General features: G+C 30.7%; 1 protein-coding gene across 4 annotated transcripts; it reads left to right on the forward strand.

Moving 5' to 3' along the window:
• The first annotated feature begins 5246 nt into the window (after positions 1–5246).
• LOC113556244 (protein enabled) lies at positions 5247–11957 on the forward strand. Of its 4 annotated transcripts, none has more exons than XM_026961075.1 (9): positions 5247–5736; positions 9336–9501; positions 9796–9951; positions 10069–10184; positions 10253–10350; positions 10437–10714; positions 10793–10984; positions 11210–11465; positions 11628–11951. In XM_026961075.1, the coding sequence occupies exons 1-9, from the start codon at positions 5732–5734 to the stop codon at positions 11654–11656; spliced, it is 1296 nt and encodes a 431-aa protein (XP_026816876.1). In that variant the 5' UTR covers positions 5247–5731; the 3' UTR covers positions 11657–11951. The 4 variants fall into 4 exon arrangements, with proteins under 4 accessions (XP_026816876.1, XP_026816877.1, XP_026816873.1 ...); XM_026961076.1 differs by lacking the exon at positions 5247–5736 and adding an exon at positions 6089–6316 and having other exon boundaries at positions 10289–10350; positions 11628–11957; XM_026961072.1 differs by lacking the exon at positions 5247–5736 and adding an exon at positions 6092–6316 and having other exon boundaries at positions 11628–11954.
• Positions 11958–12850: the final 893 nt, after the last annotated feature.

A 12850-nucleotide genomic window follows, 5' to 3' on the forward strand; every position in this document is an offset into this window, starting at 1 on the left:
ACAATTAAATTCAGAAAATAAAATGTCCAACTATGTTATATAAAAATAAACAAGCATTTCTTAAAAAAAGTATAATCTCATAACATTTTTGATTACCTATCTGTATAACATGTACCTATTAAAATGGTAAGTATTTAAAAGTTATATTTTAAATTTTATATCGTGACTTAATTACGTTTCAGAAAGCAAAATAATATTATTATTAAGCTTATTAGTTTACAAATGTTTACTAATAAACATTGTAAATATATTATACATTATACGTATTTTTCTCATAGTTACTAATTGTACTATTTGTACTACATGTATATTTGTATATTAGTATATTAGTTAAATTATAACTTCTCCCATCTTGCATGTAATAGCGAAGTACCTACTTTATTATCGTAAATTGCTGCGTTATAAAACTATAAAATTAAATATTAATATTTGCATTTTAAAAGATTTCTATTTACCAATAAATATGTTAATTATTAATTGAGTAATTGAATATATCTGGAAAATGTAGATTCATAATTATTATAATTATATGCGAAATATATTAATATATTATAGATAAAATATGAGTCCATTAATTAAGATAAGAATGACCCATAAAAGATAACTGATAAATTTCAATGAAACCTTTATAGTTTCTAAGACATGATATGGAAATATGGTTATTATAAAGAATATATCTAATACTACGATCTTGTAGTTGCTTAATAAGAACATAAGAATAAAATATTAAACTTTAAAGCAAAAAATTATTCAATTAATTAAACAATTAAAATAGTAAAATGTGGGACAATCAAAAATGACAGAATCATATACCATCATATAATTTATGTTATAACGAAATAATATATATGTTAATATAGTATCCTTCTATATGCTATTTATAATAATACGACGGAGAAAATAATATTAATATAATTATATAACTATTAACTATAGAGAAATTAAATCCAGTTTAGAGTACTATATTTTCGTGTCTTTATAGGTAGGTACTTATCATTTTAATTTCGAATTAAAATTCTACAGTATCGGTCGTCCATAATATGAAGTCAAAAGTTACGGCCTTACGGGGGTGGTAAATTGAGTCCCAAATAATAAGGTGGATATTGGGGCTAAGTAAATTTAGTCCGGAAAACTTTAACGTGCTACGTAAACTGAGTTGCGAGTAATAATATTTTTCGAAAGAATAACTTATGAATAACGACGATGTACCTACTTAAAAATAAAAAGTCTCTACATTCAATGTATATACTTTATAGTGACTAATCATCAATTAGTGATTATCGATTACTGATTTGCTTACTTAAATACATTCAAATAGATAAATATTATATAAAAATACGTAGCAAAGTGGTTATTAAAATGAAAGAAATAACAATGGAAAAAAAATTTTTTGTGACAAGAAATGTTGAAATATAAAAATAAAAATATTTCAAGATTTGAATTCGTTAAGAACATATCAAATAAATTTTTATCATGTACATAATAACAATAAATATTAATAAAAAAAAAATTGACTTTAATTTGTATATCACAATATATATTATTATATTTAATTAATTGTGATTTGTATATACAACGTAGTGAATTATATCAGAAATGTATTAAAAACAAAAAAAGCACATTTTTAACCATGCCAGTTGTTAACATAACAGATAGTCCTAAGCCTGTAAAAGTGAGAAGGAAAATGTGCTGTTTTGGAAACTAAACCTATTATAACCAGGGACTCAGTTTACCACAAAAATAATATTTCGGACTCAATTTATCTAGCTCCAAAAGTTATAACCATATTATTTAGTTATTTTACTACATTATTTAGTTGTCTTTTACATTTAGTTATAATATAATTATCGATGTACCTATATTAGTTTATATTTATAGTATTTAGAGTACCTACAGAGAAATAAAAAATTAATGTTGAAGTTGGGAACTTGAAAATAATATGAATGTTTAATTATCTACGCTTGCAATTAATTACTTATGACTTCAGGTGCATAATTTGCTTACGGCTGTGTGTATGTAGGGTGGAATAGAGTGTACATTCGCACCTAATTTTTGTAAAAGCATCATCGACATATATTTTAAATCTAAAATAGAGTCAGTATTTCTGATTTCATATTTTTTTTGACTGTGGTCCGACAATTAAGATTAACCAACAACGTTTATACACATTTTAATCATAGAACGTGAAGAACGTGATTTAAAAGTCCTAATAATTAAATTGTTTTAATAAAAAATCATAGCAATTAATAATTTCAAAATTCCATTCCTAGTTAAGCGTTGTTTATATGAAAAATCTCATTGTCTTTGGCCTGTATAGTGCAGTAGTGCCTACTGCCTAATATATATATGTTTTAATTTAACCTATTGTAGAAAGTATATAAGTATATATAGGCCTGGAATTGATTTAAAAATGGTCTGTAAATATTTAGACATCAACAACGGAAAAATTGAAATGTCACGCTGGTATGGTTATATAGTGGGCTATGATTGAGCTGTCTTCATCTGAATGTAAGTCGAACAATAATATTACTTTCATCATTCCGTGTAACAGCTAGATGTCAAGTAACTATGTCCTATACTATCTATACCCTGAGAAGTTTCTTCGATATTGCAGACGAATATGCACAGGCCAAATCACCCAAAAATATTAAGGAGACTTAAGGGCGTTCGCAAAAATATTAACCGGAGGGGGGTGGGTAAAGTCAAAAGTATAAATACTTAAGCCATGCAAATAAGTAATAAAACAATTGATATTTCATATTCACTAAAATAGTATCAGCATGTTTTTTGCGATTTCTGATTATTGATTTTGTCAGTAATGTCCACGAATCACCTCACGATGAAATAAATGGTGATGATTTTATTTTGCATGTTTTTGCATATTTTTGATATAAAATGCATATTATTGCATATATTGAATAAAATGAATATTATTTTATATTTCGATTATAAGAATACGAAAAATGTATGTTGTACATAGTATATTTCGTGATTAATATTTCGTATTTAATTTTAGCAATCCAACCCTACTGATTAAAGTATAAAACTTGGTTTTTTTGTCAAACATAAATTTTATTTTTATAAATACAATCCTATGGTACAAATGTACAATAGGTATGCGATAAAAGATTTAGTCAATATAAATCAATACTACGAATTACGATCCAATCGCCGATCGTTGATCATTTATATTTGAAAGTTTAAAAAATATGTGGTCGTAGCACGTAACACAGCACGTATTTCCACTATTGAATGTGAATTATAAATTATTTTATTTTAAGACAAACAGATCACTGATATATTTCAATACAAAATTCAAAATTCTAAGATTCTGCAGACTAATTTTGTGATAGTGAAGATCGTAATACGGTTTTTAACAATTTTAATCGGGAAAAAGGTCTTTCACCAGTACAGTTGGTACACATAAGAGAAATATTTAAGCGTAGGTACCTTTCAACTTTGGAAAACTCTCAGTCACATTTAAATCAACAATCATTTTATCCATATTAAGCAAAATATTTTTATTCTTATTTTTGTTCATAGTAATTAATTACTGTTATTACTTATTAGTACACCCGTAATATTTTGATACCTATATAGAAATAAATGTGTGTATAAACTGTATTATTTTGGCGAATTCAATTGAAATCCGGATGCAGTCTGAGTACTCTGACCATTTATGTCAGCCGAATTTTGTCCCCAATAAACGGTCTAATAATTTGGTAAAATTTTGAGCCGATGCCAGGTCCATGACAGACGACTTAGTGTGCAAATCTACAAATTTTAAATTTTTTCAATACAAAAAAAAATTACGGGTCGAATTTTTTTTATAGGCATTTCAAAAAAAAAAAACCAGAAAAATCGAAAATTTTAACTGTCTATAAATAGCTTAAAAAAGTCAAAATATTTTGGAAATTTAATCGTAAATATATAACGCTAATATAAACATTTGGTGAAAATTTCAAGTATTCACAATGATTCGTTTTTTAAAAAAAAATTCGATTTTGTCGAAAACTGGTTATTTGTAGAAATTCCCGTTTTTCCGTTACTTTTTTAGGGTTTTTCCTGACGCTTTTGAAAACTACTGGAAATTTTTTACCTTTGACCCCCCCCCCCTCCCACAAAGTATCAACTAGATTAATTTTCCTTTTCAAAGAGAGACTGAAGTCAAAAATCAAAACGTTATTTATTTCTACTCCAAAACGTGATGATAGACATAAAAATAAAAAAACATATCATTGTAAAATCAATACATTCGTCACTCCGTTATCTAAAATTAGTTTGTCGGGGCATGGGGTAAAGCCCCTACGGGTCTGTTTACTACCAAGTATTTGAGCCCTTTCAATATTTCACAGGATCTCCGCCTATTGGTAAAGCATATGCAATATTGTAATCATTAATCATTGAGTGATGACAGTTATTCAGATTGTAGTTTATGGATATATCGCCTGGATCTACGAGTGTAAGACGTATTGAAATATTTAATAATATGAAGTGTAAGTAGATACAGTTTAAGTGTGTCTGTACGTGTTTTATAATTATGTTTTTTGTCAAACAAATTTAAGACTTCAAGAGTTGCGGATCCGTAATCCGCATGGGAAACGTTTGTTTGAAAATACTGCTCCAAGTGTATTACGTTTACTCATTTGTTAAGCCGATCAGCTGTTCTAGAGCCAAATCGATGAAGCGGTCGATTATTATTCGTTATTCTTACTGTTGATTTTTGTTTTCGTAAACACCATATAAGTCGCAAGCACATGCCTACACATTTGTCTATATAATATACAAGCATTGATTTTGTATTGCATAAAATCAACGACACAAAAGGCACGACGGCGAATCGTAGAGTCTGCCGAGTATGAATAAAGAACAAAAGTCGGATTATAACGGACAAGTACAGTATTAACGTTGTTTGCCGTGTGTACGCGTATGCGTAAATACAACGGTGTACGCCGTCGTTGCGGCGCGGTGCGCAGCGTTGCGGTACGGACCGCGATCGCCGAACACGTTCGTCGTCGGGGCGCCCGTGTTTTTATTATTATTATTGTTGTCGTCGGTATTTTCATTTTTTTTTTTTTTTTTGTCCGGCCCGCCCCCACCGCCGACGATCGCACCACACCGCCCCGCGCCGCACACCCCGGACCGCCTCTCGCCCACCCGCCCGGCTGCCGTTCGTGCGCGCGCCGTACGCGTACCTACACCGCAGCACGGCGGACACGGTAGCGGCGGCACTACCCAATCCATTCCGCGGCGCACGTACACGCGCACGCAGACGACTACGACAGTGTCAGTAACAAAACGCATTCGCCGCGAACGGGTGGCGTTGAGCACGTCCCGAGCGTTTGTGTTAGTGCGTGTGCGTGTGTATGTACTATATATATACGTAACAATAACACACCGTACAGGTAAATATTCGCACCGTGTGTACCGTTGTGTGTGATGAACATCAGCAGTTGTGGTCGTAGCTCAACGGCAGACGAACCACCGACGTACTACGGCCCGTCAGTCCGGTCAGTGTAAGCTGCGTGTGCGCCCCGTCCCGTCGCTACGCCGCCGGCCGTTACGCTCGTTCACGGCAAGACGTCGGTGATGCCGAGCGGCTGCCCGTCCGCCGCCGCCGACGACCACCACTGTTTCTTCTACTCCTGAACCGCGGCCACGGGCCACGACCGCGACGACGACGTCGACGGCTGAATCTCCGGACGCGACCACCGCCGCCTTATCAACAATCATGAGGTGAGTCCCGCACAGGCTTCGTCGGGGGGCGAGATCCTTAATGACGTTATCGCGTCTGTCGTCCTGCCCGCCCCGTGTCCCGCCGCAGGTACCCACCCGCCTGCCGCCGTGGATTTTTTTCTATTCATTCGCGACATGTTTACCTCTTGATTACGTACGTGCGTTTTTCCCGCCCCGCGCGTATCCGAACTACGTCTCGTCGGCACCACCGCCACCAACACCACCCGCCCGCCCGCCCACTCGCCCACCCTCCCCCCGCGCGCCGATCAGTGCCGTATTGTTCGGGTACGACGTGATCGCGTTTGTCGGTTGTAACGTGCACAACCTCCGGACAGAGTCTCGCGAATCCCGCCGCTCCGGTGCGGTTTACGTCCGTTTTTCCGCCGGGCGCGTCGTCCCGCAGGCCGTCGTTTCGTCACCCCGTCGCGGCCACTACCCGGACGGACGCGGACGTCCTTCTCGCCGGGCATCGCGCTCGAACGCAGTTGCAGGCGTGCGACAAAATTCTTCCGCGGCTGTTGCAAAAGCCTCCCGACGACGACATGTCTGTCGCGCCTTCGAATTCGTCCTACGACATTTGGTAAGCGTCGTTTTCCTTCGTGTCTTTCCTCTTATTTCACGTTCGTCGGGAACCCGAGTCGCGGTCAAGCTTTCATTTCGTGTTTCACTCGGTCTGCCCCCGCTCCCGTCATTCGAACGAAACGGTCCTCGTTTTTCACTCGGCCCAAACACGTCTCTTTTATCTTATCTATACTTCCTGTATAGCGTACAAGAATGTCAGATATCTTAATGCGAAAATAATGTTTTTTTTTCTCGAACCATTAAATTCAGTTTTCGTATTTATCTTTAATTTTTTTTTTTACGAAACAGTTGACAACTAAGTAGATAGTCTCTCTCAATGCCCGTATGTATCATTAAAATATTAAACCTTCCTGGAATATTATGACCGTGTTTTACCATTTCTGAACCAATTAATACAATTATACATTTATCTATGAGTCATATCAAAAACGTCTAATGCCAATTAGCTGACAAATATCAAAAGTATTTGTTATCTTGGTGATTAACTAATGTAATAATAATGACTAATGACAGTAATTTTGTATAATATATTAAAATATGTTTGAAATGTCAATTACTATGTGATTGTTAATTATTGATTGTAAAATGAATTAAAATATTATCTTTTATTTAATAATAAAAAATTTGCTTGTACAAAATAAAATAATAAAATCATTAAACATTATTTAGTATACAAATTTACTTCCAATAATATTTTATGCTCATTGGGTGCCTAATTTATTTCACTTATAAAATATTTACCGAGTATCATCTACTGTGTCACTTGTTTTTTGTTTATTGTTATATATGTAGGCTATTTAATCGAACCTAAACCATATAACTGTAAACATTTAAGTCAAACTCAACAAATAAAACAGGAAGTTGATAATAGAATTCTTAAATCACAATAAAATATCACATAAAAAATGAACGCTATCCAATATAATTTTTTATGTTTATTATATTTATAAAGAGTATCACCCACATATAGTAGTTAGTAGATAATAATATATTAATATATAAATATAATACAATGTCGTATAAAATAATAATGCCCACCAATATGATTTTTTATGTTAATTATCTTTATAGTAATTACTAAGTACCACCCACATATAGTTAATAGATTATATTTTATTCGACATCTATTTTATGGATATTTTGTTTTTGTACTATGATTATACATTATTTTTTTATAATTTCACCAAATTTTTATTAATATATTTTAAATTAAATGATATTTATGAAATTAATTATCAATGTATATCTATTTGAAACAAATCTTAATATTTTTAAATTTTAATTACTGATTATGAATTTTATTTTTATTTCTATTAAGGATAATAACATTAATAACATAATATATATTATTACTATCTCTCTTTATATTATTGTCTAATAATAAATATATTTCGTTGTGTTTTTTACACATCTACTGTGTTTGTAATCTGGGCCGTATTTAGAGGTGTGAAGGCTCCTAATCGTTTTTTAAATTAAGTAGGTTAAATCATTTCTTTTCTTTCAAAAGTTTCAATAATTTATTGCAAAAAAATATAATAAAATAAAATACAAGAAATAAATCAAATTAAGATATGACATTAACAAATGTTGCGAGCTTTTTTTTGCGGCCTAATAGAATGAAATAATAAAACAATTTTAAGAATTCTGTAGTTTGCCATTTACTGGAAGTTCAAATTACGCTTTCATATCCATCTGCTAATGCCTTTTATCTGGTTTAAGATGAAAATGTATACATTATTCAATTTTCAAAGCAGTTATAAAATTGTTTGTTATTTCATTAATATAAATTTGTATACTTTAATATATTATTTGGTATCATTAGAACGTTCCATTATGGGTTGTGGCCTGTGTGTGTCTTCTCATGTAAAGGCCCGAGGATATAATCCCTGGTTGCTCCTTCCTAAATTTGGCTCTAGTTTATATTATTATTTTTTTATGTAAATCTGAATTTTAAGGTATCTAAATTTAATAGAAAAATAGTAAATAATAATTGTAATTAATATACTAAATTTTAACTTAATTCGTTTTAGTACATTTATGTTTTTATATTTTTAACTATTTTTTTAAAATTTTGTATCACTGATCTACATGTTTCGTTATTAAAATTGAAAAAAAAAGTTATAATAGGAATAGACGTAAAATATCCTTATGTCAACTTTTTTGGTTTCTATCTAGTACCAAAAAATAAAGGGAACTTCTGGGTTATCTTGATTATCACAATTTTTTTACCATAAAATATTGAATTAACGTTTAGTTATATATATATATTATATTTATTATGTAATTATAAAGAAAAAGTCCAAAAAAAAAAATATTTTTAAAATTTAAGTAATTAAAAAAAAATACTACAAATACAAATAAAATGTTAACTGATGAAATAAATACCTACTTATTTGTATTATGGTTAGATACTTAGATAGTAAATTTAACTATTGAATATATAATTAAATTGTATATTATAATGATGATACTGATTCCAATGCGGTAATATAAATTTATAAATAGATTGACTATTTTATTTACCCAACAGTATATTCAGAAGTATGGTGAACGACGTTTGTCTAATACAATTGCTTAGCCCTATAAAATGTATGTGGATGAATGTATAGTTAATATTTAATTAACACAGTATTTTTTTAAATTGTTGATGGCCTATGTCCTATAATGAAAATTCTAGATTGCCATTCAGTTTTAGATTATATATTATGTTGTAGTGGGTGGGTCATTATTTAAATACTTAGCTTAGGGTTTGAAATATGCTCGCCACACCACTGAGTATATTATCAGGATTTAACAAGTAGACTTGTAAATATTTGGGTAATCGAGATAATCTGAAAGTATTAAATAAAGTAATCAAGATATTGCCCTTATGTTATCTGTAAAAAAAAGTAATAGATAGAAAAGAAAAAAAAACTTAAATTACAAATTATAGTTGTAAAATGTATTAAGTTTGTTTTAATGGGTTATGCTACTTAGCTGTTGATATAGTTTAACACTTTTATTATAAATTATTTCAGTGAAACAAGTATTACATCAGCCAGAGCGTCTGTGATGATTTATGATGACAACAGCAAAAAATGGGTTCCAAGTGGAACATCATCGGGCCTTAGTAAAGTACACATTTTTAAACATGTGATTAATAATACATTCCGTGTAGTTGGGAGAAAACTGCAAGACCATGAGGTATTTTTAAAATTAAAATTGTTAATATTTTGGGTTTTGTTTTTTTTTTTTATATAAATCCATTTTTAATATTACAATTTTTTTATCAAAATAATTAATAAAATTATTTATTAGAAATCTACTTTTATTTTACATTTTTACTTCACTTCAAATTAAATTTTCTTAAAAGTATAAAATTGTTATAAACATGTTTGTTCCTTCTTTATAACCTATCTTGTGTTCGTACTTCAATTAAAACAGTGCATACAATTCTTTTTCCAATACTATATATTTGTGTTCTAATGTTTTGTACAGGTTGTTATTAACTGTGTCATTTTAAAGACTCTAAAATATAATCAAGCAACAACAACATTCCACCAATGGAGGGATAATAAACATGTATATGGTTTGAATTTTAGTAGCAAAGAAGATGCTGATTCTTTTGCTCGAGCTATGGTGTATGCTCTTGAGGTATTTTACATTTATTTAGTTATAATTTACTTATAAATGTGCTTATTTATTGCATATTATTTTACTTGGAAAAATTGTATAAAATAAAAAGGTGTACTAAGTGTTTTTTAAATTTAGGTTCTAGATTCTGTATCCAGGAATAATATTAATAATCCTCACAACCACATATTACCTCCAGCACCTCCTATATATCAACAAGCAAATGGACAATATGATGAAGATATGGGATACAGGTATTCTATCATAAATGTATTTTATACATAAAATAAATTGCTTTTATCTAATTACTTATTTAACTCAGAGATTGGTGTACAAATAATGTGCCTAATCATTTTAGAAGCATGACGAAAGATGATGCTGCCATTATCCAAGAAAGAAGAATGTCTCAGCAAAATCAAAGTAAGTTGTGATTAAATATTTTTCTTATAATAATTAAATACGTGTATGATATTTTATGGAATAAAAATAATTTTGTGGTGTTTTAGTCGTTAGCACAACAAACGGTTTACCAACCATTCCACCTGCACCTCCTCAGTTGCCTACTTCAGGTCACCATCGCACATCATCGGCTCCGCCAGCACCAGTTCCTCCTCCTCCTCCACCAGGTATGTCTAACCCATTGCCTCCTCAACCACCTCCAATGCCTGGCAGTCTACCAAGACCTAGTAGTAATGGAGAACCTGATCAAAGCGAATCTGTTGCTGACCAGACATCGTCTTTAGCTATACAGTTACAGGCGGCTCGTTTAAAACGTACCAATAAGGTATGCTACTATAATTTATTATAAAACCTTAAGTCTGAAATTTAATTTTTACGTTTTTCAATTTCATTAATATTAAAGCAGCATCCAGCCGAAAATAGTGGTTCGTCTACGAGTAGTGCTAGCAGTGGTGGAAGTGGAAATTATGGGACCCTTGGTAGAAATGCAAATGGTGGCCAAACTGGTATGGCATCAATGATGGATGAAATGGCACGTACATTAGCAAGACGTCGAGCTGCTGTTGAAAAAAAAGAACCAATTGATTGTCCTCAAGTAAATATTTATTTGATATTTAAATAATATTATTCAATTTGACAATAAATATAGATTTAAGAGCATCATTAATTCACATACTCATGTTCTTATCTTAAAATTTAGTTTAATGTAAAAATATAATATTCTATTAAAAGAAATCAGTGCTCAATTAATTAGACAGTACATTTGGCATACATTAAAGAAAAATGTTCCATAAAATAATTTTCTTTATTTTTCTCATAGGATGAAAGTGTATCACCTGGTGACAAAAAAAATTGGAATCGTAATGATAGTCAAAAAAGCTCATTAAATGGTTGTGAAAGTCCTAAACTTGGCCGAAAACAATTGTCTGCTACTTCCACCGAAGACTTGATAGCATCTAAGTCTTTTGGAGACAATTGTATATCAAATATATCATTAGAGTTACAGACATTAAAACAAGATATACTACGTGAAATACGCAAAGAATTGAACCGAATGAAATTGGACATCATTGAAAGTAAATACATTTTTATTTATTCTGATTTAGCTCATTATAATTCATGGTTTTAATCCAGTGTTGTTATTCTAAGAATTTAACATATAACACTGTTTTCATGAATCGTAATGAAATATTTATACCTAAGCGAATACTAAACTCAAACAATTTAATAATTTTCAGGCGTAAAAGTAGAGATAAGCAAAAGATAAATGAACAACAATCTATCAAACAAGTATCAAATTACTAATATTCATTTTCAATTTTATATTGATTCGATGCTTGTTCTTTTTCTATTAAGTGAACATTTTCGAACTGAATCTCATTTTATTACTGTTATATGATTTAGGTACACTCATAGATAATATTATTGTAAACCTATTTATGACTTAACTCATTTATAGCTACTTAATTTAAACTATTTCTTACATAATCAAGTTATTATGTAGCGCATATTTTTTATATCAAAATTGTTTTTTTTTTATGTGAGTGTAATCACCTTATGATTTAAGTGTGAACAATTTGTATTATATTATTTATGAAAAAATAAAAAGCATGGTAAACGCTTCATTTTATGTATTTAAATACTCATGTATTAAATTTTTTATGATAATTATTAATTATTACATTTGAAAATGATAAGATAATTTATAATAAGTGATGGCATCATTATAACGATGCACACGTTGAATATGCTCAAGATAATGTATCTTAAATAAATACAACATTAATAAATATCATAAATAAAACGTGTCATATCTGGAAGGAAATGTTTAATAATAATATTTTTTTAGGTACTTTTTAGTTGTCTTTACTATACAGTGAACTATCTATCGTCATCTCAATTTGGTTATCGCATTTGAACACTTGTATAATACACAGTGTTGGGTAGTAAAACATAACATGTGTTACTCATTACTATTATTTTGTGGTAACGGTAAAAGTAACGACGTTAATTATTTAGAAGTAATTTACCAGAAGAACGCATCACATTATAAATTTAATTCTATTTTAATTTTTTGGAGGGATATATATCGCGGTGTGATGAGAGCACTTTTGTAGGCAGGCCTTCCCCTCGTATCCGCATCAGAAAGTCAATCTTAATTAATTATATAATATGTAATTACAACATTTTCTTAGTATAGTGTATAGATAATATAAAAAATGTTGCTCTGCAATGAATAGTTTAATTTTAATGAATTGATCATGAGTTTAACCACATCAATTCAACCAAATATCTATCAAAATGAGATGTTATTTGTTATTGCGTCATGTAGTCAATTTCTATAACCAGTTTGAGAATGAATAAAATGATATACAGTAGAATCTACTTAATTGGGACATATTGGGCGGTGACCTATTTGTCCCCATTATCCAACTGTCCTGATTAACCGAATAATTAATAA

Source organism: Rhopalosiphum maidis, chromosome 3, assembly GCF_003676215.2.
Source record: "Rhopalosiphum maidis isolate BTI-1 chromosome 3, ASM367621v3, whole genome shotgun sequence".
NCBI classification, from domain to species: domain Eukaryota; kingdom Metazoa; phylum Arthropoda; class Insecta; order Hemiptera; family Aphididae; genus Rhopalosiphum; species Rhopalosiphum maidis.